This window comes from Lepidochelys kempii, chromosome 16 (genome assembly GCF_965140285.1).
Source record: "Lepidochelys kempii isolate rLepKem1 chromosome 16, rLepKem1.hap1, whole genome shotgun sequence".
Lineage (NCBI taxonomy): Eukaryota > Metazoa > Chordata > Testudines > Cheloniidae > Lepidochelys > Lepidochelys kempii.
In genome coordinates, this window is record NC_136395.1 from 15852248 (window position 1) to 15880246 (window position 27999).

Consider the following 27999-nt stretch of genomic DNA (forward strand, 5'->3'; position numbering starts at 1 on the left):
TTTGCATGGACTACTGTAAGCTAAATGCTGTAACTCACCCAGACAACTATCCAATGCCATGCACAGATGAGCTATTAGAGAAACTGGGACAGGCCCAGTTCATCTCTACCTTGGACTTAACCAAGGGGTACTGTCAGGTACCGCTAGATGAATCTGCCAAGGAAAGGTCAGCCTTCATCACCCATGTTGGGCTGTATGAATTTAATGTACTCCCTTTCGGGCTGCGGAATGTATCCGCCACCTTCCAAAGACTTGTAGATGGTCTCCTAGCGGGATTAGGAGAATATGCAGTCGCCTACCTTGACAATGTGGCCATATTTTCGGATTCCTGGGCAGAACACCTGGAACATCTACAAAAAGTCTTCGAGCGCATAAGGGAGGCAGGACTAACTGTTAAGGCTAAGAAGTGTCAAATAGGCCTAAACAGAGTGACTTACCTTGGACACCAGGTGGGTCAAGGAACTATCAACCCTCTACAGGCCAAAGTGGATGCTATCCAAAAGTGGCCTGTCCCAAAGTCAAAGAAACAGGTTCAATCCTTCTTAGGTTTGGCCGGTTATTTCAGGCGATTTGTATCGCAATACAGCCAAATCGCTGCCCCACTGACAGACCTAACCAAAAAGAAACAGCCAAATGCCGTTCGGTGGACCGAAGCGTGTCAGAAGGCCTTTAACCAGCTTAAAGCGACACTCATGTCTGACCCTGTACTAAGGGCCCCAGACTTTGACAAACCTTTCCTAGTAACCACAGATGTGTCCGAGCATGGTGTGCGAGCAGTTTTAATGCAGGAAGGATCAGATCAAGAATTCCACCCTGTAGTGTTTCTCAACAAGAAGCTGAAGCTGTCTGAGACGGAAAGCAACTGGTCAGTCAGTGAAAAAGAATGTTATGCCATTGTCTACGCTCTGGAAAAGCTACACTCATATGTTTGGGGAAGGCATTTCCATCTTCAAACCGACCATGCTGCGCTACGGTGGCTTCATACCGCCACGGGAAATAACAAAAATCTTATTCGGTGGAGTTTAGCTCTCCAAGATTTTGATTTCGACATCCAACACATCTCAGGAGCTTCTAACAACGTGGTTGATGCACTCTCCCGTGAAAGTTTCCCAGAATCAACTGGTTAAAATCATCCTTGAGATGTGGAAAATATTGTTAGTCTTTATATACTTGGTAGTATATTTATAGGTGCATGTGTCTTATTAACTCTGTTTTCTCCTAGAGCTCCAGGAAGAAATCACAGCCAGCATTTCACCCTATCTGTGATTTGGGGGGCATGTCATAAATATAAAGGGAAGGGTAAACACCTTTAAAATCCCTCCTGGCCAGAGGAAAAACCCTGTCATCTGTAAAGGGTTAAGAAGCTAGGATAACCTTGCTGGCACCTGACCAAAATGATCAATGAGGAGACAAGAGACTTTCAAAAGCTGGGGGAGGGAGAAACAAAGCCTCTCTCTCTCTGTCTGTGTGATGCTTTTGCCAGGAACAGAATAGGAATGGAGTCTTAGAACTTAGTAAGTAATCTAGCTAGATATGCGTTAGATTCTGTTTTCTTTAAATGGCTGAGAAAATAAGCTGTGCTGAATGGAATGTAGATTCCTGTTTTTGTGTCTTTTTGTAACTTAAGGTTTTGCCTAGAGGGATTCTCTATGTTTTGAATCTGATTACCCTGTAAGGTATTTACCATCCTGATTTTACAGAGGTGATTCTTTTTACTTTTTCTTCTATTAAAATTCTTCTTTTAAGAATCGGATTGTTTTTTCATTGTTCTTAAAATCTAATGGTTTGGGTCTGTGTTCGCCTATGCAAATTGGTGAGGATTTTTATCAAACCTTCCCCAGAAAAGGGGGTGTAGGGTTTGGGAGGATTTTGTGGGGAAAGACGTTTCCAAATGGGCTCTTTCCCAGTTATATATCTGTTAGACATTTGGTGGTGGCAGTGATAAAGTACAAGGACAAAAGGTAAAATAGTTTGTACCTTGGGGAAGTTTAACCTAAGCTGGTAAAAGTAAGCTTAGGAGGTTTTCATGCAGGTTCCCACATCTGTACCCTAGAGTTCAGAGTGGGGAAGGAACCTTGACAGAGGCCAATGCACCATTTGCCAGGTTTCTCAACTAATTTGGAAAAAAAAAATCTATAAATTGATCTGTGCTGTCATTCCTATTCCATGATTAATTTTCTCAAGGCTTAGAAAATCTCCTTAGTGTCCGTGTTCTTAGTTCTTAAGAAAATTAATTTTCTAATAACTCATTTTAACAATATATTCCTATATAGTGACTTTTCCAGAAGGATATCAGAGTACTGATATATGAACTACACACTGAACATTTTACCCACCATTGAAATGCAGCCATTTATGGGTTGAAATGCAACAGCTGTTTAATAGCACATAACAACACTCCCCAACAGTTAAGAATACAAAGAATATATTTTTCCATTTAAAATGGCAGGTGCAGTTTTGGGTGGGGGAAGAATATAATCAGAATTAACCAAATAATTTTAAGAATATCTCCTGGACACCTATGTTAATACCCCAACTCTTACAAAAAGTGCCATAGGAATTCTAAGGTTCACAAGTAGCCAGAACCTTGATTTTACATTTAAGCCAAAAGACAGTATCTCTTTAAGAACAACATCCCTTAAGTCTTTTGGGGAACTGTCTCAGTACTGGCTCAGAGGGAAAAGAGTGCCATCATTACCACTTCTTATACCAGCAGTTTTCAACCAGGAGTCCGGGGCCCCCTAGGGGTCTGCCAAGCAGGGCCAGCATTAGATTCACTGAGGCTCAGGGTGGAAAGCTGAAATCCCACTGCATGGGCTGAAGCCAAAGCCTGAGCAATGTAGCTTCTTGGGGGCCGCTCTGGCATGGGGCCCCAGGCAATTGCCCTGCTTGCTATCCCCTAATACCAGCCCTGGCTTTTATATGCAGAAAACCAGTTATTGTGGCACAGGTGGGCCATGGAGCTTTTATAGCATGTTGGGGGGGGGGACTAAGAAAAAAAAAGGTTGAGAACCCTGTCCCCACACCACACACACCATGTCTGACTTGGTCCAGTACTGACTTAGAAGAAAAGGCAACACCTGCAAAAATACCAGCACCACTTCTTGGAGCCCTTGAGTTTTCCTTTGAAATCTCTTATCCAAGTATAGCCCTAGCTGGACATTCCTCTCAACATCCCAACTGGACAAAACCTGGGATAAATGTTCAAATCACATGACATCAAAAAACAGCTGCTGGTTAGAGTAGAATCTGAAAAAAGAAAAGGAGTACTTGTGGCACCTTAGAGACTAACCAATTTATTTGAGCATAAGCTTTCGTGAGCTACAGCTCACTTCATCGGATGCTACTCCTTTTCTTTTTGCGACTACAGACTAACACGGCTGTTACTCTGAAACCAGTAGAATCTGAGTTAAAAATGGGTCACATTTCACAGCACTTGAAAACCTGAACCACATCCAACTGTCAGCTGTTTCACCTACATTCCTCTCCTTACTGGTGCTTTACAGTCATGTCTCCCTATGGGAGTCTTAATGAAGCATGCCGAGGGTAAGGTAAAAGGACTGTTTGTATTTCCTCTTTTGGAAAAGGATGCATGCAGGGTAGAAAGAGATTTCTGTCTATATCTCCCCTATCTGAACAGCTCCATTAGTATACATGGTGGTAGTGTTGATATCCCATATCAATGATAGGCCAAAATCGTAGGCAATATACTAGACTCAGTGGACCAATGGTCTGACCCAGTGTACCAAATGCTGCATATGCTCCCTTTAAAGAAAATGAACCAAAGTGGGAAGGTGCATGAATTTTAATTTCATGTTGAGGACCAGAAAAAAGCAAAACCCTTCATGTGTCATGAGCTCCACAGGCAGGACAGTGATGAACACAGTATTAAAACCTAGACAGATTTGGTAGGACTGGGATAAACACCAGAGTACTGCAGAATAGTGGTGGGAGGATATTTGCACCATTTGTATATTACACTAGCAGTCTCTGCCCATACTGGCATTAACACAGTGCCGACTGACAGAGTAATTTGCTCTGCTGGATGCAAAACTAAGCCACACAGTGGCATGATCACCTGCACCCCTTTGGGAATGCATTTATGTGTTGAGTGAGATGTTTTATGGGCTTTCTAGAGGGACCAGTGATAACCACTGCAAACTTCTCTAGTGTAAATGAGGTCCCGAAGAGAAAAATAAAATGAAATCTTGGGGGCTCACCAAAAACAGCCTGGGATGCTTGGCTAGGTTTCTAATCAAAGGTTCAAGAAAAGAGTGGATGGCTGGTATCTGGAGAGCAGTCTGTGCATGGAGGCGATAACACACCATCTTCCTCTCGCCCGTTTGTAACCCTGGAAAACTTGTTGGGAGGAGTTAAGGCTGAGAGACCACAGTGGTAATGTGTGGGAAGAAACCCCTGCCCTTCAGTCCACACAGGCCCCCAAGCTCCAGTCACACGTGCTTGTCAGCACCCATGCGGGCACAGGCAACTATGGAGGGAACATTGAGTGACATGGGGGTGAGGGGGGTGCCCGTGGTGCGGGGCAGCATCACGGTGGGATAGCAGGGGGAGCACCAGGGAAGGGGGGCGTAGCCATGCCCGAGGGGCAGTGAGGGGACAGTGGTGGGGCAGGAGTGTGTGTGGGGAGGCTGGGTGCTAAGGCAGGGGACAGCACCCATAGGGGAGGAAGGGAAGCTGCGTCAATGCGGGGGTCTGGGGGAGTGGTGGGGCCGGTATTGGAGAGGATGCTGAGGCAGGGGAGCTGCGGGGGTGGGGGGGTGTCTAGGCCGGAAGACACATAGCGGGGAGGCCGAGGCCCGGGCAAGGCGCCTTCTGACTGGAAGGCCGAGGCGGGCGCGCGCCTCCTTCCTCTCCTCAGCGGGCTCGGAGGCGGGAGCGCGCCCGCCCTCGCGGGGCACGCGCAGCAGGGCGCGGCCTCCCTCTCTCTCTTCCTCCTCCCCTCCGCCGAGCGTGGGGCCGGCCGGGCGGAGTCTCCCTGGCTCCCCCTAGCCCCGCCGGGCTGACGTGGCCCGGCTCGGACATGGCGGACGGCAGCAGGCAGATCAAACTGGCTGCGGCCAAGAAGAAGGTAACGATCCCGGGGAGCCGGAGCCGGGCCCGGGCCTTCCCTGAACCCGGGGCCGAGCGGGGAAGGTGGCCCCGATCCCTTCCCCCTCAGGCCTGGTTTCCCTTCCCCCCCCAGCCCAGCTTCCCCGGAGCTGCCGCCCGGGCCCCCCCCGCTCGGTCGGGGGAGAGGCCTAGTCGCTGCCTGCCCCCCGAGGCCTGGAAGGGACAGCAGGCCCCAGCCCCGTAGGGATCCTCCTCGCCTTCCCCCGCCGGGAAGCGAGGGCCCCAGCGGCCTGTGCGGGAGGGGGGCCCCAGGGCTCTCCGGAGGCGGCGGCGGCGGCCCCCCTTTAGCTTTATAAGGGAGGCTACGTTCCCCACCGTGCCCTGTAGGGACAGTCCAGGTCTGCCCCCGGGCAGAGTCACGGCAGCAGCATTGGGGAGTTTCCAGGTGCTCACAAGTCGGTGATCCATCCTAACGTGCCTGTAGACATTTGGTTTCTGTAATGTTGTGAGAAGGGTTGGACCTTGTGTGATCTTGGCCATGGGGATTGTTCCCCCAGACCCTTCTTTCGCAGCCTGCCCAGAGCAATGGGGAGCTGACCCCTCTAGGGGATTCAGTGCTTGCTATAGATGCATTGGGGCCCTCCTGTTGAAGAGCCTCGTGTGTGCATAACATTTCAGAGGTATTCTTCTGATAGCAGTGACATCTTCACTGTAAACCCTGTAGGGTGAATCTGGTTTTAGAGCATATGTTCAGAAACCCAGACATGAGGGCTTTTTAAGATATAATATGGCCTGAATTCACTGTTGGTTTGTTCTCTTTTATTGATACAGTAATTACAAACATAACTTATCACTGATCTGTCACAGTGAGCTGCATCTGTGTGTTAGGACTTCAGATTCTTCCTCCTTTTTCTCAGCTGAAGGAATATCAGCAGAAGAATAGCCCTGGAGCAACAGCAGCAGCCAAGAAGAAACGAAAAAGTAAAGATGGAAGTAGACCTGAGACTCCGACAAATGATGACAGAAAGTCTCCAGAGAATGTCAGTAGCTTGTTCTTTTTTTATTCCAAATTAATTGCCACCTTTACCTGTCTGCCAACCAGTTTGTTTCTGCATCTGAAGGAGAATTTTGACAGTAGTATGTGAAGGAGGGGGTACATTTTGTATACTAGTGTTTAGAACAGAAAGTAGCTAAAATTACTGAATGTTGCATGATGGGGTCAGGTAATACGGTGTAGCAATATGCGGCCCTATGAGCATATGCTGGAAATGGCTAGTGTTGATGTGTTGAGACTTCTTTTGGTAAAGAGATAGTTAACATGAATTCCTTTGGCTACAGCAATCCTTTGATCAGTATTCTCACTCTGTCCTTTTCTGAGCCATTTCTCTTTCCCCTTTTCTTTCACCTCCTTTAGATTCAGAACATTCTGAAGGTGCTGGTGTCAGACCTTAACCGATCCAATGGGGTAGCCATACCCTCATTGGACAAGAGGAAGGTGAGACAGTGTTCAGAATCCATCTGACTAGCTTGCTGTCCATACTGCATGCTTCAGAGTCTATTTAAACTGGCTTTGATTTTTGGATGGAACCTCATTCTGACATGTTTGTTGTCAGTTGCTTGAGTTTTGTTGCTGCTCTCCTTAACATTGAGCTATTTTTAATGTGCTTTTTTGTTCTTATTATGTGTCCCTTGGATTTGTGTCATATCTAAAATGTGAAGTGAGAAGTGCCAAGGACTGACTTTCCCTTATGATAAGACTGCGAGATCAGCTGCTTTGGGATTATGTCAGGAATCTTGGGTGAGGTTGTGTGCAATAGACTGACTGTAGAGACACCCCACTGTTCCCCTTCCCACTCAGTGTGTTTCCAGGGAGATATAGCATGGGGGCATAAAACCATTGTTTAAACTGGAATACAAGCTGGGTTTGTTAGTTTCTTAGCCGATAATCTTTTTGTTTGCATGTCATTGTTTTATTTATAAGTACCACATCTCTGAAGGGCATGTTCTTGTTTATCTTTAATCAACCAGTTGCCCTGAGAAGCTGTGTAGTTATTCCAACCAACTCATTTTGTGACAGGTGATGAAACTAGTCTGGCAAGTAATATGGCTTTAAATATATCTAGGCAAGGAAGTCAGACATATTTTATATCAAGTGTTTACATGCTGTAGAGCAGGGGAAGTCAATAGGTGGACTGCAGGCTGCCAGATACTTTTGAACGGACTGCAAAATCTTTTTATTTACTACTACTTATCATTATTCTTGTGGTGTGAAAAATGTTTCTCTGGACCTTGATTATACCTTGACCAAGAAATTTGGATGTTGACAAAAAATAATTGACTACCCCTGCTGTAGCGTCTTTGTATTTCCTCTGTTCTTGAGACTGAAGGGAAAAGGAAGATTTCAACTAGCAATAAGAGACAAGTGTACAGGAACAAACTTATAACAGCCTGTCATTTTCAGTGTATTTTATTACCAAAAATTCCATTTAATTTAAGTTAAAGTTGTGATAAAACTCAGAGAACTCAACATAAAACCTTATTTGCCTTTTAACTTTATGCCATTGTGTCTGCAAAGGGCTCCACCCTCACTTTTGAATTCAGTTTCTCAACAAATAAACCATTATGATACTTGTATCTGTTTTTTTTTTCTTTGTTCCAGCCATAGAAATAGTCGTGTTAATTACTGGGGGACTTAAAATGGCTTCTGTGCAATGAAACCTGCATGCTGTGATAGATGAAATAAGTCTTTCACTAGTCTTCTGTGCATGATAATGAAGCAACTGACCTCAAAGACATACAGTGCACATAGAGGGCTCTTGCACTTATGTTGTTTGTATGTTTATGGACAAGGGTGAGAATGACAGGAAAATTTATGCAAGGTCCTTCTCTGTGGGATTGGATGTGCCATGATAGCATCAGATTGTGCATACTATGATTGGAATTTTCCTTTTGTATGGGGTCTATTTTCCATGTACTAAACATGGGTATAATTTAAATTAAGGTTAATAGGTGGGCATATCAGAGAAAGCAACTAGTTGTCTGTTACATTGATGGTGTTCTGTCTCAAATGAAGGCTGGACCTATGCTTAGGCTTTTAGGGCTGTTGTGAAAGCAGAGAAGTTACTCTTTCATTTGTCGTGATGTCCTGAGTGTTTCTCTTATCTTCCTTTGCATGGAGAGAGATGTTTTGGTCTGCATAGCTATTTAGATTTTCGTCTTGGAGGCTGTGGATTGTTATGCCCAGGGTCTTCAACAGCAACTTGAAAATTATCCTTTAACTGTAGTCTCTAATGAAAGAGAGAATTTCGGTTCCTAGTTGTCTTGCTGATAGAACTCCTGAGTCAGGGAAATGCTGCTCTGAACACTCACTTGATGCTAATAGGCAGAAAAGCTGAATGCTGGCAGCTGAGCAAATGCTGTCATTGGTGTGTCAACACAGCCAGGCAGATCCCTCCCACCTCACCCACTGTAGCTTTCTGGTTGTGTGGCAGGGAGAAGCTGACAGAACAGGAGCCCTTGAGAAAAAGCAAATGGATCCTCATATATATGAGTCTGGGTGGCGTTACTAGCTTTTTATTGAGAGTTACTAGAATTTCACAACACAACATTAATTTTTTGAATGAGTATTTTGGTATTTTTAACATGCCCCTCAGCAAATTAGCTCTCTATGCCACTTTCTTCTCAAAGCGCCTTTTCTGAGAATGACTTTTGTCACTATTACTGTTACCTTATATTGATTACATCTCTGAGCCTGGTGCACTAGATATGTAAAAAGACATGGTCCTACCCTGAGAAACTAACACATACAATTTAAAATCAAATACTGCATTGGGGTGGAGATGGATTCCTTCTGTCCACTTTGTAGTCTGTGTTGGTGATTTCCTAAACCAATATCAGGGCAAAATAACCTGAGATTGGAAGCACTGGGGAGGGGGAGGGATACATTAAGTGTTGTTACGAATATTAAGTATATTGAACTCTGACAGCACAAATCAATCCTGCTAAAAAGACATTAAAAAATTGGTATTGGCTTTCCCCATCCATCTAGCTCAGTGATCTTGTTAGTTTCATCAAATCTGTGTCCTATACCTTGGTGTTTGTAGTATTCAGGAGAAGTTCTGATCAAGGAGAAAACAGGAGGCAGCAAAATCCCTCTGCACCTTCAAGTAGTCATGAAGGGGGAAGAGAAGAGAGAAATGTTTCTTCTTCTCTCTGAGCAGCCAGGAAGGAGGTGGCTGGAGTAAGAGAGGAGACTATCAAATGGAGTTGCAGAGAGCCACAGAGTGCTTGTGGGGCTTGTCTTGACGTCCTGCTATGGCATTTGCTTTGTAGCCTCTGTACATGATGACTGATCGCAGTTTGGCAATGTAATGAAAGAAATTGCAACAGAATGCCAGACTGTTGCACTGGGACTTTGTGGCTCTCCAGAACTACTTGTTCTGCAGGGTTGAAGATAGATATATGAGGGATTCTCCAGTTGCTCTGTGGTTTGGTAGGGGTAGTTGGTGTTAGATTATGCCCCCCCAAAAAATACCAATTTTATTTCTGCACAGAGATACAAAATGCATTTCTTGACCCTCTTCCTCACTTAAGGCAAATTCAGCTCTAGCAGATGAAAGTGTCACTCCTCTGGATTCCCACAGGAGTTGCATTTGCTTACACCAGGGCTGAGTTTGGTCTTTTGATTTATAATGCCCTCTGTCTTTGGCCTGGTCTACACCTAAAATTTAGATTGACCTAGCCGCATCGCTCAGGGGTGTGAAAAATTCTCACCCCTCAGAGATGTAGTTAAGCTGACCTAAGCCCTGGTGTAAACACCACTTAGTCAGTGGATGCTTTCTTCTATCAAGCTAGCTACCGCCTCTTGAGTGAGTGGATGTACTGTAGCAATGGAAAAACCCCTTCTGTTGCTGTAGTAAGTGTCTACACGGGTGTGCTATGGCAGCATAGCTGCAGCTGTGCCACTGTAGCCACCTTGTAGTGTAGTTACACCCATAGTGTCAAACTCTTCAGTTGATCGCATTCCACAGATTTCAGGAAAGGGTGTAGGGGAGTAACACTTGAGTCAAACTAACCCAGTTCTTGAGTGGTCGCTAACCCATTCTGTTCCATCTCCACTTGTACTCATTGACCAGTTTTCTCTCCAGAGACAGTCTGAACGTGGTGCTTTGCAAAGCAGAGACAATAGATCTGGCATTGCCCTTGTTCAGTCTGCTATAGTTCCCTTGCAGTAAACATAGCAGCTCTGACATTTCCACATGCAGGTTTACAGTCTGGCAAAATGACTGCCCCTTGTTAAAGAAGTGAGCTGGATTGCCAGACACTAATTCTGGATAAAGCGCCCCCATCCAAGCTGGAGACTGGGACAATAGGCGACAGTGTTTTATTCAGTGAAGAAAAACAGGTTGATGGATTGACCTGGTTTGCTCTGGGGAGAACACAGTTTTTTGCCAATACATGTCTGTAGTTGACCACAGTGTTCACTTGGCATGTTTTGTGCATGGAGATCACATGGGTATTGTATTCACATGTTTATCTGTGTCCCTTCCTCCTGCATGTAGGTTGTAATCCTTGTGCTATATTTTGTGACAGGCATACTTTGACAGTGATGTTACCGCGCATAATGCTGAACAGCTTGCTGCTGATGTCCCCGTGTTATCTAACAGCAACAGTCTACCTAGCTGTGGCTCTGTCATGCCTGGTCCTGGTAGCATGCCGCTGTCACAGGTTTGTGAGCATTTGTATCCTGAATACCACCAGTGCACTAATGATGCCTGTCTTATGCTAAGCTGAAATGTTTGACTAGCACATGTTTTCCAAACAAGTGTGAAATTCTCTCCTCTCCACTCAGTCTTGGTCCAGCTGTGAGCAAAATGAGTTTCACACCATGTAAAGTGCTGTAGGATGCACGTGCCCATCCATCCTATGTTGCTCATTTCCCTTCCTCTCCCCCCCAAGGAGCATCCTCAAGAAAAGAAGGGTCTTCTCCAACTGGAGTAACCCTCCTTTCTTTACAAAATGTTTAAGAATTAAATTGAAACTTACCAGCAAGGCAAATAATTTGTGATATTGAGGAACTATTCAAGGCTTTGACTGACCTACTGTAATGTTCATCTGTTAAATACTACCTAAGTCCGTTCAACTTGTGACATGAGGAGTCCCAAAATTAGCAAAAAATTATCCATAATCTAGGCCTGACTTGGGTTGTGCTTTCAGTGTTAAATTCCCCTTTGGACGGATTGTGGTAGTGACAAATGCTATGTAATGCGAGTCCTAGGGTGGTTTGTGTGTGTCTGTCTCTCTCTGTTTCTCTGGTATAGTCATGTGATTCTTGTGTTTTACCTCACAGATACAGGATGCCGATGATCCTAAAAATGCCTTGGATGAAAATAGGTGAGTGTCTTTGTTTAATAAAAAGAGCTTGTAACAGGGTCGTAAAGAGCCAATAAGTTGACTTTGCTTGTAGAAGTTACCCTCAGTGCTGTCCAGGCCTGGGCAGTGCCATGAATGGACCCGCTCCTAAAGGAATGCATTGTGTTTCTCCATTCTCAGGTCTCTCTCATCGACAGAGAGTCTCCGCCAGTTGTCTGAGCAGCTCAATGGCTTGGTCTCTCAGGTACCATTTCATTCCATTTGTCCTGTTAACTTTTTTTAAAACTCAACACTGGGGGAGGGGAAGGAGGAGTTGTTAAGTAGCCAGCACAGTAATGTTCTCTTTAATCCCAGAGTTCTTTGCAGCCAGCCCACTAAACAATAAGGCATTTGAACACTGAAAAGCAGAAACCATTGTTTTAGGAATGTGAAACTCGGTCAGTGGGAGGAAAACCAGAGTGGGATGTGGAGGACAGCATATATTCATGGAAACATGCTCTCTCAATTCAGTGGCAGTAAATCTGTGATACATGGTCTGTATATTTCACCTAAGACCATTTCTGTAGATGCTATGGGCAGAGGTCAACATAATTAGCATATCTTTAACCAGACCAGTATGTATGGTCATATTACATACCTACCTTTGTATGGGGCCTTGATAAACTTAAAGTGAAAGGCACTAGATATGTATTGTGCTATTGGGGATATGTTTGTACACCCCCCTCCTATTTAGATTGAGCTTGTGCCCTTGGGATATTAAATTCAGTTACTTCTTTCTGACTTGTAGTCCACATCCTATGTGAATGGCGAAAGTGCTGTGTCTTCCACAAATATGAAGGAGATGGAGGTAAGAACTCAGTTTCTGATTCCATCATTTACTTGGATAATATCACTACTGATCACCCAATGGGACAGTCCGTGATTGTTGTATTGAACCTGCTCAGTAAAGACAGTGTGGTTTATAACCCTGACAGCGAAGCTGTGCCCAACATTTGGAGCCAGGCATCGGTGGCAGCTCCACCATGGGATGCTGGAGCTATTAAGGACTTGTCCTGAGTGCAGCCACTACTCCCAGTTAGTGTCTTTAAATGGGAGTGAGGCCTTTAGCGGAATGGATAGAACATCTTCCCATCTAACATATACTTATTAAAACGGAAATGTTTTTGTGGGGACTCAAATTAGATCAAAACTGTGATACTGAGTTATTTTCTGTCCTAATTATTGCCTTTTTTCCCCTTCTCCTCTGCCCCCTTCCTTCTCTTCCTTCTGTCTGCATGCGCCCATCAGACACGTTACCAGGAGCTGGCAGTAGCCCTAGATTCCAGCAATCTAACTAACAAACAGCTCAGTACAAAACTAGAGGAATTGGTAAGAAACAATCCAGCCAACCATTGTCCTTGCTGCTTCTCCATGCTCTCTGGATGTCTGCGAGATTATGGGTTCTTTTACAGTGCCACAAGGGAACTGTTCTCACAGCACTGTATGGAGAACAAAGTGGATTTTATGGAAATGCCCATTCAGAGGGTAAAAAGTCAAATTAAAAGATGACTCCTGAATTTACTGGCTTGTCTGAGGCATATGAAATATAGTCATGGGGTTTTAGGTACCCGTACTTTGCCCTGGGTGATTAGCCTCATGATAAAGCAACTAATACTGGGCCTGATCGGTATCCACTGAATTCAGTGGGAGCAACATTCAAATCTGTGTTTTCTCCAGTTGAACTTGCTGTTCCAACTTTGTCTGCAGAGTGTGAGTAATGGGGCTAGGAGTGAGCACAGGGACTGGTGTCTGATCATCTTGTCTGCATCTGTGGCACTATGAATGAACCACTTTGTCCTATAGCCTGCATGGATGTTGCTGCTGCTTTTCAGCCTGTTGCTTTAACACAGCAAGAAACAACTGCAAAGGATTGGTTTCAGTCTGAAAAGAGCCTTGCTTGGTTTGAAATGCTTTTCTCCCTGATTCATTTCCCCCCGCTTTCCTCCCTGCAGTTTAGGATTCTTCCCCAGTGCATCCCATGGCCCTTTTGTTTTGCTGCATTGTTTTCCCCTTGTGTCCCTTTTTCTCTTGTAGTATTGAGGCTGGGCGGCAGTGGCACCTGGTATCAGATCAGTTCCCACCAGCGACTCTCGCTGTTTGCCTGCTTCCACACAGGCATATGAAGTGGTCTCTTGCCTGGAATTACACAAGGCCTATGCTGTACTCCTGGGTTTGCACTTGTCCACTGGTTCTGTTAGGATCAGAGCCTCCAATATATTATCCTTCCACAGACAATCACCTTCCTAAAATGCGTCTTGAGTAGGATTACACAAACAGTTTAGCCAAAGTTGATGTCTGTAGCTCCTGTGGAAAAGGCAGTAGCTAGCTATTGATAGCAAATAGGAACATTGCTCAACATATCACAGTTTTATGGCTGTCCTGTGGCTGCTAGTATAGCGTGGTGTAGAATCTCTGTTCACTTTGTCTCCATCCTGTGTGTGCCCGTGCGCACACACACACCTAGCACGTTTTTTTTCATTAAACCTCCAACCACCTCTCCAGTGAGATTAGAATAGGTTGGGACAGTATTGTGTATATGCTGGCGCTTTCTCCATGTTTTACCCTTAGTCCTCTCATCTGATCCACATGGACAGGGGATGCCATGCTGACTTAAATGGGGCTCCACATGGTATAAAAGTCTATCTTTATGCAGGCTCAGGGCTTTAACATATTGTCAGTGTAGTGTCTAAGAACATATCTGAAGGAAGGGAGGAGAGAATGTGGTTCCCTTTATAGGATCCTGATGTATCATTAATGTGATACAACATCAAGTACTACAATGATAAACACCTTAAAATGTAGGATGTGAATTTAAAAGGGATGGTGCTGAGATCAAATATAAGCATTTTGGGTTTTATTACCTCAGCAATGCTAGTGTGGAATGGGGATGTTCTGTTGAAGACGAAAGAACATACCCTGAGCTGGCTAATACACTTCTCAAGATCCACATGCCATGACCCTAGAATCTATTGTTTTAATAGTTGAAACATCCTGTCTTTGTAGAAAATGCCTAAAAGATTTAACAGAACTTCTGTTTGCTATAGCTAGCCATGTGTGTCCCATGTCTTGGTTAAGATTGAAGACAAATTTACTGATCTCATCAGTAAGAAAGTGATTTGTTAGTACTGATGTATCAATTTTGCTCCTTCTGCAGAAACAGCAAAACCAAGAGGCTATGAATCAGCTGGAGAAGGTAAAATGCCTCCCATAAACCCTCATCTTAGGAGAGGTACAGTAGATGTTCTTCTCCCCAAGAGGAGCAGATATTTGTGGTGTACCGTGGCACAGACATACATGACCCAGCCTTAGGTTGGGTAAAGTGTGTGAAGATGGCATTATATAATGTATAGAGGGCGCTGGGAAATCCTTCTGAACTCCATCCTAGTTTGGTTTAAAAAACATCAAGCACTACAAAATCAAGTACTACGAAAAAAACACAAACACATAGTTAGAATGCTTACATATAGCTTTCCTTAGACCAACATAATTACCTGGCATAGCTGACATACTGGCAAAACCAAAGGAAAAGTGTCTGTTCCAATCCACTGTGACAAGTGCCGAGTGTGAGAGTATGTACATGTGTGAGTGTGGGATTAAAAAACCCTGAAATGGAAAACATTTAATATATTGTGAAGTTTCTCCTTACTGTTATCATCATAAAATCATAGGGTTAGAAGGGACCACAAGGGTCGTCTAATCTAACCCCCTGCTAACATATTTTAAAGGAGATACAACCCTTACCTTGAATAAGTGTCTTTTTTATATTAAAAGTTACCAACCTCCACTAGTAACTTATGCTCTGTCTATAATTTGCACCTTATTTTTCCTTTTCCAAGATAACGTTAACAAAAGATCACATTTCATTCATAACTAAAGTTCTTGTTACTTAGAAACATTGTCAGGTAGCTTAGGCCCAAAATGGAGATTTTTGTACTTTGACTTTTTTTTTTTAAACAAAACCTTATGTTAAAATTAATTTTTATTGCATTTCAAAGCAATTAAGTGGAAATGGTTAAGTTTAGATTTAAACATTTCCCTATAATTTGCAGTCCAGACACTGCAACATTGTGCTACTGTGTGAGAACCTCAAAGTAAAAGAGGTTTTTATCTATTTTTATCTAATCTATTTTTATTGCCCATGCTGAGCAAAGTGCAAAACGTAAATACAAAGTTTAAATGGTGAACTGCAAATTAGGTCTTTAAAATTCTGTGTCGATTGGATATTATTATTACCACAAGAAACCTAGGTTACAATTGTGTTTTTTTTTTTTAAAAAAGATCCCTTTAAAAAAAATTGTGTTTAATCTGCATGGTTTCTTTACATAGGAAAAGAAGGGGTTTGAACAGAAGTTTGCCAAGGAGCAAGGAGCATTGAGGGAACAGCTACAGGTAAGAAAGAACTTTTCCATTTCAGTCATATCATCTGGTCTTCACTTGGCTTTTTATGGACTTCCTAACACTGGGATGTTCTTCCTTCTGAAATCCAGCTATTCAGGAAAGGCATTTGGTCAGCCAGACTGTAGACTCATCCAATGGATTTATGTTAATCTTTCTGCCTTTAGTGAATTATTTTTTTATGACTGCTGTGGAGATGTAGTTCCAAGAACAGGTGTCTTACAACTGAGCTCTTGTTTTCTTTTCCCAAAGGTTCATATCCAGACGATTGGAATCCTAGTCTCGGAGAAATCTGAATTGCAGACAGCACTAGCCCATACACAACAAGCTGCCCGGCAGAAATCAGGTATATCGACTTTGAGCATTCAACTGAGGTTGTTGGAACAAACCAAGGGTCTTGAGTCGTGGGTACTATATTCACTGGCAGGCTGCCCATAACACTCAGTGACTTCTTAATGATAAACACTTGGCACAATCATTGTTTCTGTCATCCAAGCTATTCCCAAAATCAGAGCACATTGATTCCAGAAGAATCAAGGTTCTTTTGTATATTGCTAAAGCCCTGTTATGACTGTTAAATACTGGTGATTATCCAGGCTGTTACTTTCTTACTGTCCTGTTGACTGCTTCTCAGCTGAACGCTACAGCTGTCATGGTAAGATAAGCTTTCATTCTCAGCTGAACTCCAGCAAATTTCTATATTATAAAAGTAATAATAAGCACCTAGTGCTTTTTCATCTGCAGACAAAGGGGGTATCATCTCCATTTCACAGATGAGGAAGCTGAGGCACAGAGAGGTTAACTTGCCCAAGGTCACATGAGAGTCAGTGGCAGAGCCAGAATAGAAGAACCCAGCTCTGTTGACTTCCAGACTTCTATGCACTGCGCCATGCTACCTTCCTTAAAGTGCGGGAGAGTTTAAGAATTTGTGGGCTGATTAGAAAGTGTAGTTCAGCCAGTTCTGAAGAACTGTTTGCAGCCCAGCCCCACCTGAATCTGTTTTGACTTGTTCAGGAGAAGCTGAAGACCTTGCTGCACGGTTGCAGTCATCTCGCCAGAGGGTATCTGAGCTGGAACGCACTCTGTCCTCCATCTCTACGCAGCAGAAACAGTTGGAGAAAGTAAGAGTTACCTCCATTTATACTTTAACAGTTGTGCTCTTTCCTGTGTATCTTTCATTAAACTGCTACATGCTTAGTGGTCCCATCTTTGAGAAGAGGGAGGCACAAGTCCCGTAAACAAAGTTCTGTACCCTTCATGATCACGGCAGACTTTTTTTCACTTTCTGCAACCACTAATCTTTGGTCAAAGCTTCTGTCTTCAGATCTGGCACCTCACTTTATCTGTCTTGCCAAATCCAAACAATGAAAGCCCAGCCATGTCCGCTGTCCAGGAGCTTGTCTATCAAAGAGACACTGTAGTATTGGTGCTAATCCAGACCTTTGAAACATAACCTCATGGCTAGTTAATGGTATCGGTTTGAAAAGACTGAGTAGATGAATTCTTGGCACATTTGTGAGAAATTTAATGTGGTGACAGGCTTAGCTCCAATGCTGGCCAGCTGTAGCCTGATGCGAAGTTCCAGGCAAATCCATTCTGAGGTTCCAGCCATAATAGTTCTGTGAATTCGAGTCCTTGACCTTCTTAGTTCCACATTAGCTGATCTGTAGAAGGCTGACAATAGTTGATTTTAAGCTTTCCTTGTTGGTCAGAGTCTGAGGTTGATTCATGTATGTTTTCCTCTTTCTCTAGCATAACAGAGAGGTAGTGAAGGAGCGAGACAGCCTGAAACTGGATCTGTACAAACAAAGGTCAGTTCTACTCTGTATGTTACTGCAGGTTCAGTAATGTTTAACCCTGTGAGAGCTGCCCTCTCATGCCTAGAATACAAGGTGCCTCTTCCAGTGCACAGCCTATCCTCCTTCCAGCCACCAGAAAGGACCAGTTTGTAAACTTACCTCATGAGTAACAAAGAACCAGTGGCAAAAGTAAGGATTATTGCTAATTTATTTCTGTCGCTCAGCAAAGGCAGTGAGGAACTCAAGCAGCAGAACTCAGAACTGTCGGAAAAGCTTCACTCCCTGGTCTCTGAGAACTCCGCCATGAAACTGGATTTGGAGGATTTGCATAAGAAACTGGAAATGGCTGAACTGATGATTCAACAGGTGATTGCAGTGTTATTGGGAGGTGGATATAAGGGTAAGACCTTGCTCTGAATGTGGGAAAAGGGATCGTAGGTCAAAAGAGAATTGACCACTGGGTGGCTTTTACTCACTACCATTTACCAAGCAGCATACAATGCTTCACATAGACAACTTCTGAATGAAGAGGTCTTCTTCAAGGTTTATGGAGAATGGGAGCCCGCTGTCTGAGGAGTTTGGAGTGGTGGACCGTAGACACCATGACATCCCAAGGATTGGACTAGTGTCTCTGTTTCATAGTGTGTGGGTTTGTTTTTGTTTTTTTTAAAGGCCAGAAGGGGCCATTCAATCATATAGTCTGACATCCAGTATAACATAGGCCAGAGAACATCATCTGGTTACTCTTGAATTGGATTGTTTGACTGATGTATATCTTTCAGAGATGTGGGAAAGATTGGAGCTGCCCCAATAAGATACTAGCTGTTGCTATCTCCTTCATACAATAGATAGATCTGTTGCATAGGGCAGAACCCCCATGTCATCCTGTTTCTAAACAGCCACTCATCTCAACCCATACTTTTTAAATTTAAACTTGTATTGAACTAGAACCAAAGAGGAATATACAGAACCACAGAAATTACCACATGGATCATGTCACAGGTTGCAATCAAAAGGAAGAGGTGTAAAAATACAAGGAATGTAGGAATTTGCCATAATTTATTTGATTTTCCTGGCAGTTTTCAAGTCAGTCTGGGATTCTGGATGCAAACCAGCAGTTGCAGATGGCGTTGGAAGAGCGGGCAAACCTGGAAACACAGATTACTCAGGTAAGAGATCATATGGAATATGTTGAGGATCCATATTGCAGCCTTTGTAGGGGAACTTGTCTAGCAGGGCAAAAGAGTTTGAGACTCTGCACTAATACTGGTCTTCTCCAGCTGTACTCTTTGAGCAATAATGCTCCAGTTTCCTCTGTCGTCCTGAGCAGCAGTCAGAGTCGCTTCGCCAGCTCCAGGCTGAAAGGGATCAGTATGTAGAGAAGCTGAAGGAGGAGGGCAGTATCTGGCAGCAGCGGGTACAGCAGCTCTCTGAGCAGGTAAAAACAGCAGTATCTTCTCTGGTGTACGTGGAGGCATTATTTTTATTGACACTGGGGAGGCTGACTCTACTGGTTTGACACCTCCCTTTCTGGGACCATATAGGTCCATATGCTGATGGAGGAAAAAGAGAGGAATGTGACCCAGATTCAGGAGCTGGAAGCCAGTGTTGCTGAGATGCTAAGCAAATCAGGTAGGTTCAATCAGAGCTTAGCATTGTGGAGTGCTAGCAGGCTAAAGGAAGGCTTCCCATCCCTATTATGTAGAACTTCTGTACAGAGAAGGGGCACTAGGTTTGATATGCTCAAACCAGAAGGACAGCTAGGAAGGACTAGTAAGAAACTTACCGGCCTAGTGCCTGTCAAACAAGACCTTTCGAACCATCACCGAGCCATGTCTGCCTATTCTTATCCACCTGACCAAACCTCCAGCTCCTATGGTCCAGTGAAGAGGAAAGAGAACTCTGTGGGCTGTCCCTAACACCCAGCTGGGTAGAGGAAAGCTTCTTAGTGGGACTGAGGGAGCTAGCAGCACATAGCAGCAAGCTGTGGTCTTTCTCCTCTCCTCCTTCTTCTCTTCCTAGGAACCATCTGCTCCCAGAGGGAGGGTTGGATAGTGCTGTCAGTGACACACCCTTAGATAGAGGGGTTGAATGTTGTTGGCTGAGGGAAGGCCTATTCACATTAAAGGGTTCTGTGCTTCTAACCTATTGTGAATGGGTTAGAAGCACAGAACTTAGCTGATTGTAACCCATTTCGTCAACAGCTAAGCCTAAGGACAGTGAGCCTGCCCTGCCAGGAGGGCCCACGGAAGCTGAGCTGAACCTGTGGTCAGAGGTCCAGCGGTTGCAGCAAGAGAAGGAGGAGCTTCATGGGCAGTACCAGGCCCAGGTGCGGGATAATGAGCAGCTGAGCCACCTCAACCAGGAGCAGGAGGAGCGGCTGCAGGAGCTCGAGAAGACTGTGCAGCGCTATAGCGAGGAGTCTGTGGACAGACAGCAGATCCTGGAAAACATGCAGAGCGACAAGGCCACCATCAGCCGAGCTCTCAGCCAAAACCGGGAGCTGAAGGAGCAGCTGGCGGAGCTGCAGAATGGCTTTGTCAAACTGGTACGTCTCTCCTGGACATGCAGCCCTTTGAATTACAGGGTACAATCACAGTGCAGCATGAACAGCGACACTAACCTCCTGGCAGAAGCATTGTCCTTACCTTGCCTGCCCTCTAGCACTTCGGTTGTTACAGTTCTAGCGTTAGACCTTGGTGTGATGGCACTATGCAATCTCTCCAACTCCCTAGTGAGCTTCAGGGGGATCACCCAATATCTCTGCTTGTCTCAACGGGGTTTTCTTCTTTCTTTCCTTTGTGCCCTCCACCCCCAACTCGACTACTTTTCTTGACTTTGGGTATTTCTCCTGGCTCTTTGTCCTCGAGGGCCCTGTTGTCTGTCCCCAGATTTGCATGCCTGTCACCCATGAGGAGGTTCTTTCCAGCTTTTTTCACCTCTTCCACTGCTGTCAGTATTACTCCTCGTGCCCCTGAATCCTATTACTGGCTTCGTGCAGTAGCATAAAGCTCCCCAGTGTCCTCTTCAGAGCTCTGTGCAGTCTTGCTCCCTATATCTTTGCCCTCCTGTCCTTGCATTCTCCCTCTAGCTACCTGCTCTCTTCAGTCCTCTATGATCTCCTCCTTTTATCTCCTCACCCTCTTCACTCTGCCTCTTTTTTTTTTTATGCCACCCCTGTGCTTGGCGAGTTAGAGGCTGTGCTGTGTGCCAAAACCCTTTTCTCTTATGGCACCTTCCCTGTTTTGATCCCCATGCTATCGTCCCCTCGCTGTCTTGGTCAAGCTCTTATCCCTGTTTTGTGTTTCTCTGTCTGAACTAGAATGACTGTTCAGTGCAAGGACCTTGGGCCAAATACAGCTATTTACATGCCAGGATTGCAATACCCATCCATTTCAAGAGGAATTGCATCATGTTATGCTAGCACTGAGTACAGCCCATTGACTTGGTTTGTAAAGTGCTATGTACATTTATTGTACTTGATGATTTGGGGCAGTTTCCTGATATGGTGGCTCTGCATCATTTCAGACAAATGAGAACATGGAGGTGACAAGCGCTCTGCAGTCGGAGCTGCATGTGAAGAAGGAATTGGCCAAGAAGATTGGGCAGCTACAGGAGAAGCTGGCTGAACGCAAAGAGACGGTAATGCACTGTGGTACAGCACCAGGGTGATAACATACCAGGTTCTGAAATAGGATAGGCTTTGATGTAAAGATGGAAATTGTTCATTTTCACACCAGTCTGGGAGCCAGTCTTCACTATGTACTTTGTCTGCACCCTGCTGTGGATGTCTGGCATTTTGGGCCAGTCGGAGTTTAGTAGGGTGAAGGGCCCGCTTCTGGCTCATTCAAGGGGTGATACTGACAATTGTCTCCTAGCTGGAGTAAGAAAAGATCTGGTGCCAACTTCCACAGTCTACAGGAGAATCAGAAACTGCCTTGTTTCCCATGATGAAAAGGAGGGTGGTGCTGTATGATTTATGCACTGTGAGGATGAGGATATGCAGGGGAACGTACCACCTTAGGGATAGTCTTCAACTGTGTGTAGAGCTGGAGCTTTCAGTGATGAGTTGATCTTGCTCTGTTTGTCAGGTGGAATTGAAAACTCAGGAGGCTCAAGGCCTGCAGGAGCAGCGGGATCAGTACTATGGCCATTTGCAACAGTATACGGTGGCATACCAGCATCTGGCCAATGAGAAGGAGGAGCTGCACAAACAGTACTTGCTTCAGACGCAGCTCATGGACCGTCTGCAGCATGAAGAAGTGCAAGGCAAAGTGACGGTGGAGTTGCACCTGAAGGAGCTGCAGCAGACCAAGGTAATGGGGATAGGCAGGTGTTGAAGGATGGTAGGCAGGATTCTGTCTATATGTTGTACTTTCTGCATTACTCTGAGTGGGTGCCGGAGCTTCCTGCATTAGACAGGATAATGGCTTTGTGGTCAAAACATACCACTTTTCTGTTGCTGGTGAAAATATAGGGCATCTAGTTTAGCTGGTGCAGGTCTCAAGTGTGTGGTGGCCATCCAGCCCCTCCAGTGATTTCCTGCTTCTCTTACAGGAAAGCCTGGCAGCTGTAGCCAAAGAAAACAGAGAGCTGCAGGCCCAGATCAGTCAGTTAGCAGCAGAGTTGGACGATAAAATGTTGCACCGAGTGGAAGGTAACAGCAGTCTATCTTTAGGTGGAAATTTGGGCTGAGCTAGACCATCTAGTGTTACAGCTCCTTTGTCTATTTCCCTCATCTTGTAGGAGATGGAGTGGAGAATGAAAAGATGGTAGAAGAAACTGTGAAATCTTCACTCATGATCCCAGAGGATTTTGAAAGCCGCGAAGAAATGGTGAGTCCATAGTAGGCAGCAAAGCTTCTTTCTTCCAACTACGCATAAGTACCTGTAAAGTGGGCAGGTCAAACTCCCCTAGCGGGGAGACTGCGTGCATGCGATTGTCATCTGCTGATGCAAGGAGCATGCATGCACGCACAGAGTTAAGAGGCATAGTCAAAGCCCCATGCGCACTGCAGCAGGCACCCACAATTCTGAAGCACTGTGGTGTGGCAGACTGGAATCTATTGGCAGCTTCCATTAAATAAATGCAAAATGGAGGGTAAAAAATATATGAAAATAACCCAATCAGCTCAGTAGCTTCTGTCTTATTTTGATCCTATATTCCTTACCTTGGGAGGCGGATTGGGATTGGTGCATCTGCTGGCTATTTTTGCTAGAATGATCATTAATGAAAATAGGTACTTATTTATAAAGTGTACACATGTCATCTTGGGGTTCAGATTTAACCCACTGAGGAGAGTTGGACAGTTCATACCTCTTTGGCTATTTGCTGCTTCAGTTTACACTCATTACATTTTTCAGATTTTATCTTCATAGCTGGGAGGGCCAAGATCATAACTCTTTAAAATTAAAGCTGAGGCTTTGGAGCCCAGTTCTGCAGTAAGGAGTGGATTCCACAGTAAGCTCTGCAGCTGCAGAATTGTGGAATACACAGGACCCTGGTCAAGCTCTAATGCAGAGGACTAGGAATAAGTCCCCTCAAATTCTGATCCCAGCTAGAATGCTGACTCACTGTAGGCAGTTTTCCCCATCTGTAAAATAGGGATAATCCTTACCTACTTCCCAGGGATACTGGGAGTTGATTGGACAGTAGAGCTGGAATTGCCTTTTAGGTCACTTTCTTGACATCTGCCATGTCCCAAGTGGAGAAGGAGCGAGAGGAGATGCGGCATCAGCTGGTGGAGCAGAAACGACAATGTAGAGGTCTCCTGCAGCAAATAGCAGCTCTGAGGCAGGAGCAGCAACACAGTGTCACGTCGGGTGGAGGTAAAGCTCTGCGCTGTGTGGGGGAGGGAGAGTGCCCCAGAAAGAGCCACACAGGGTGGGGGTGTGCGCGAGTGCATGCATTTGCCTCTCCCAGTATGAATCAGACTTGCAGTTTTATCGCTCTTCCGCAAACCGTACACACTGAATCTGTGTCCTTTCCAGGCTATACTACAGACACTGTCCCGGTGGAGGTTCATGAGGCTTTAAAAACTGCCATGGAGAAACTACAGGTGAGCAACTGAACTCTCAGCTGGGCTCTGGAGCCCAGCATCGGGCCCCACTGTATAGCAAACCAAGACTATGTTGCAAGGGAATAAATAGCAAATCTGGTTTCTATGAGACAACTGCCTCCTTTCCTGGGTTTCCTGTGAACAGCTGATCACTTCTGTATCTAGCCTTTGGATACTCAGCATGGCCTGCAATAGTTTAAACTCAAAGGGAATGGTGTAGGGGGCTGGCATTGGTCCTTGATCTTTTTCTGAAGCCATAGTGGTGGGGCAGGCTCAATACTGGTCTCCCCTTCTCACTCTCAGCAGAGAGAAGCTGCTGCTAGAGGCTTAGCAATCTTGAAGTCTTCAGTGCCTGGGAAGCTGTGCTATTATGGTGGGGAGAAATTTAAAGGATTCCTTATTGCTGTGATGTCACTCTCTCTAGCTGTGTTTCCTTCTCCTCCTTCATCCAGCAAATCAGCCAGGCTCTCCCACAAGAAACAAGTGGGGAGGGAAAGAACAGTATTGTTTCCTAAGCTCAGGCTGACCTGGAAGGTGTTCTGTCAGGGGACTGTTGACTCCTTTATGTGTTCTCTGTACAAGTGTAGTTGTTCAGAAGGCTGATGCTGGTTATGTGTTCAGTCCCGCTTCACAGATCTGATGCAAGAGAAGGCTGACCTGAAGGACCGAGTGGAGGAGTTGGAGCATCGCTGCATACAGCTGTCTGGCGAAACAGATACAATTGGTAAGATTAGCCAGCATGAGAGCAAGCTAGGCAACCTCTTCACAGAGTGCCTAGGGTGTTACTTCTCAGTGAGCTGAAACTACAGGTGCCTCTCTAACTGCTAATGGAGCCTGACCATTCAGCCACCAATCGGATTTCTACTGCCCAGCCTCCAGGTGCCCTAAAATAACCCTGCTGGGTAAGAGACTTCCAGTCCGGTGTCCAGATTGGCTCTTATCTGGATTCTAAAGCCCCATAGTTCATTTACCCACTGATGTAAAGTTCAAGCAGAGGGAGCTTTATAATATTGTAATCCCTCGGTGCATTGTCTCTGCCTTATGCTTTTCTCCTGTGTTCCAGGGGAGTATATTGCATTGTACCAGAGTCAGAGGGCTATCCTAAAACAGCGGCACCGGGAGAAAGAGGAGTATATCAGCCGGCTGGCCCAGGATAAGGAAGAGATGAAGGTAAGGAATCTCTCCTATCAAAATAGTACTCACACCTTGGTTACGAGGCCAGGAAGCACAAGCGGAATGTGCGTGTGCAAAAGCTGATCTCAGCAGATGAGTGGCAGGCATCAAAGGCACATATACAGTACAAACTTTTCCATACAACTCTGCCAGTTTTCTGAATTCAGACCTGCAGCACAAGCTGCTGTTCAGTTCTTGGTCTCTCTCGAGAAGATTGTCTTGTTGTGTCAGATACACTGCTGGTTTTGTGATGTACAGTACAGCAAACTGATTTCCAAAATGCCTGAAACTGGGACTCAGTGTGTCTGTCGGGATGACTGACCTGCCCAGTGAGGTGCAAACCTACCAATTTTAAGAAGCCACAGGGAGGACATATATGTTTCATGGGTTTTGCTTTATTTGCTAACTTGCTACAGATGAAGTTATTGGAGCTCCAAGAGTTGGTGATGCGTCTGGTTGGGGAGAGGAATGAATGGTACAGCAAGTATTTGGCAGCTGCTCAGAACCCAGACCTGCTAGTAAGTCACGGAAGTGGAAGTGCCATTGCAGTTGAGAGGCACATTGAACTAAACGCTACTGATGGAGAAGGTGAGCAATCTTCCTGCTGGCTCGCAGGGAACCAGACTGCTCGGTGTTGGGACGGGAGTCGTAACCTGCCTCGTCTTTGTTCTTTACAGGACTGCGAGAGGTGAGTTTAGCAGATGAGCCAGAACAGGAAGCTGCAGTCCTTCAATCACACGTATCTAGTCATAGCAAAGGCCCCCAGCCCAGTCCAGAGGATCCCACTGCTAAGCAAATCATGCAGCTTCTGAGAGAAATCCAGAACCCTCAGGAGAGGGTGGGGTCCCTGTTGGAAAACCCCTGCATTCCTTTCTTCTATCGTGCTGATGAGAACGATGAGGTCAAGATCATGGTGATTTAAATGGCATGAGAAACCTGGCTTGCAGCAATTTTCTGTGAGCCTGTTAAGTACCCAAACTGTTTAAACTTACCCTGTATCTCTGTCCAGAGCCCTCAGTCTGGACAGATTTCCTGTTCCTGTGGAAAGAGGGATTGCATCAGACAGAACTCGAGCACCAGACCTCATCATCTCTCTTTTCTCTCTCCTCCTGTTACTTGGTGCACTCTGAGTACAGACTCTGACTTGAAGTAATCATGTGAGGCAGTCGGAAGTGCTGCCTCTGCTGACCCACATGAAAGTAGCAGGACTTCTTCATGACCTCTGACAGAGTAACTTGAACACTTATTTCCTAGCTCTCTGACAGGACTCTGCTGCTGGCAGCCAGCTTCTCAGCAGTGATTGGCTTGTGACTGTTGCACCAGCCATGATCGCTATCTGCCCATCTCCTTCCAAAAGCCTCCTAAAGTAACTTATTCTGGCAACAAACTTTGGATTCTGAATGATTATTGGTATGTTTCACACCATGTATCTTAAACTTCCCATTTTTCTCCGCAGCCTGTCCCCTGCACTGTATCTGAAACCAGCCTTGTTAGTCCCAAACAGCCAAAAGACGCAGGCTTCCTGCCTGACTAGGCAGCACGACAGAAACTTTTATTCACATTAGATGGGGGGAAGTGGCCAGGGGTTGCCTTCTGAGTCCTCTTGGGACAGATGCTCGGTTACTTGATATAAGCTTTATGTGGTTGGTTGAGGGTTGGGTAGAAATGTAACTGCACTTTGAAGGATGATGTTTCACCTTGTTTGTCTAAAAGTTTTATTTATTTAAAAAAAGGGAGAAATAAGTAAAAGCAAATCACTTAATAAACGTGCTTTGTTTTGAATTTCTGGACTCTGGGATTCTAGTTCCCCATCTCTTGGATTCCTTTTTCTCCCTACATCTCCACACGGACAAGGCTTCCACTAGCTGAGTGCATTAGGAACCTTAGTCTGCTCCCGGTAATTCCAGACACACATGCAAGAGGTGGAGCTGTCACCTGGAAACACTTCAAAGTTGCAGAACTGACTGAGGAGAAAACTAGGTGACAAACATTTGAGTTGAATGTTTGTGCTTAGAGAATCAGTTCCCTGATCTAGAAGCAAAGAAAATGGATTGTGATGAATGGAGCAACTCGCTGAAAGACACTCTAACGATGGTGTGTACAGGGCTCAACCACCATGGGTTACCATCTCCATCTGCTAGGAATAACATCAGTGTCTGATAAGTACATATGGGTTTAAAATCTAGAACTTGTTGCCTGCTGTCTGTGGGCTCAGCAATCCCAGTGGCAGGTCTCAAAGGAGAACTCTCTGGAGAGTGCGTGTGTATTTTAAGGAGACCTAACTTACGTAAAGTTGTGCAATGCAAGACAAATTCCAGGTTGATGACTTAAAAGCACATGCACATGCTTGGCTCCCATTGGTGCCGTTCTGTTTGGAACAGAGAGGCTCTGGCAAACAGGCTATGCTGGTTTATGACTTTTCTTAGTTAAAATTCTGCAGGTCCTTTCTATAATCAGTTCTGCCTTATTTTGATCAAGACCTTTTTTTTTAACCTGGAACAGGGAACAGTTGTTCCACAGCGAAAAGCACACGATGATTGGGATTTTTTTTTAATGAATTTAAACTTTTATTTTAGTGGGGAAAGAGGTTCTGTGGAATAAAATCAATGCACTCCTCTGAAATTTGAACAGCTGAATTTTAGCCTATCTGGGGAGGATAGAAACTGTTTTTAAGTCCTTTCATTTGAACAGCCCTGGTATTGACTGTCAGTGTTGTGGGCAGAGTGCTCTGCTGGAGGCATCATGCAGGGCACTAGCAAGGTGGGCCTACAAGCTCCTGTTTGCATGAGTTTGTGTACATAGAGTATCTGTGTAACATTTTGTATATTCCTTGAAAAAAGAATATGGCCCTTTGCAGCATTTTTGCCTGCTGGGGTTGCTCATAACCTGTATTATAAAAAATGATTTAACTGCAGTGGAGAGAGGCTGTGATTTAATACAGAGCGTTATTATAAAAGGGGTAAATATTTATTGGGTGTTCTAGTCCAGGAATGTGAAGGAAATACTGTTGGAGAAATTTTTGCATTCTGCTGCAGAGGTGATTTAATCCCATTATAAATTCTTTCTTTCTGAATAAACTTATTCAGGCAAGCA

The 27999-nt window shown here is 44.9% G+C and overlaps 1 protein-coding gene across 3 annotated transcripts; it reads left to right on the plus strand.

Annotated features, from left to right (window-relative positions):
• The first annotated feature begins 4878 nt into the window (after positions 1-4878).
• On the plus strand, positions 4879-27999 carry GOLGA2 (golgin A2). Of its 3 annotated transcripts, XM_073314330.2 has the most exons (28): positions 4879-5089; positions 5988-6110; positions 6485-6565; positions 10663-10797; positions 11420-11463; positions 11623-11686; positions 12230-12289; positions 12730-12810; positions 14636-14674; positions 15808-15870; positions 16129-16222; positions 16891-16997; positions 17629-17687; positions 17900-18041; positions 18755-18844; positions 19006-19113; positions 19220-19307; positions 19880-20223; positions 21204-21317; positions 21767-21991; positions 22233-22332; positions 22422-22510; positions 23350-23503; positions 23666-23733; positions 24355-24457; positions 24797-24903; positions 25323-25494; positions 25584-27999. In XM_073314330.2, exons 1-28 carry the CDS (start codon positions 5042-5044, stop codon positions 25826-25828), a joined length of 3147 nt encoding a protein of 1048 aa, XP_073170431.1. In that variant the 5' UTR covers positions 4879-5041; the 3' UTR covers positions 25829-27999. The 3 variants fall into 3 exon arrangements, with proteins under 3 accessions (XP_073170431.1, XP_073170430.1, XP_073170429.1); XM_073314329.2 differs by lacking the exon at positions 12730-12810; XM_073314328.2 differs by lacking the exon at positions 6485-6565 and having other exon boundaries at positions 4880-5089.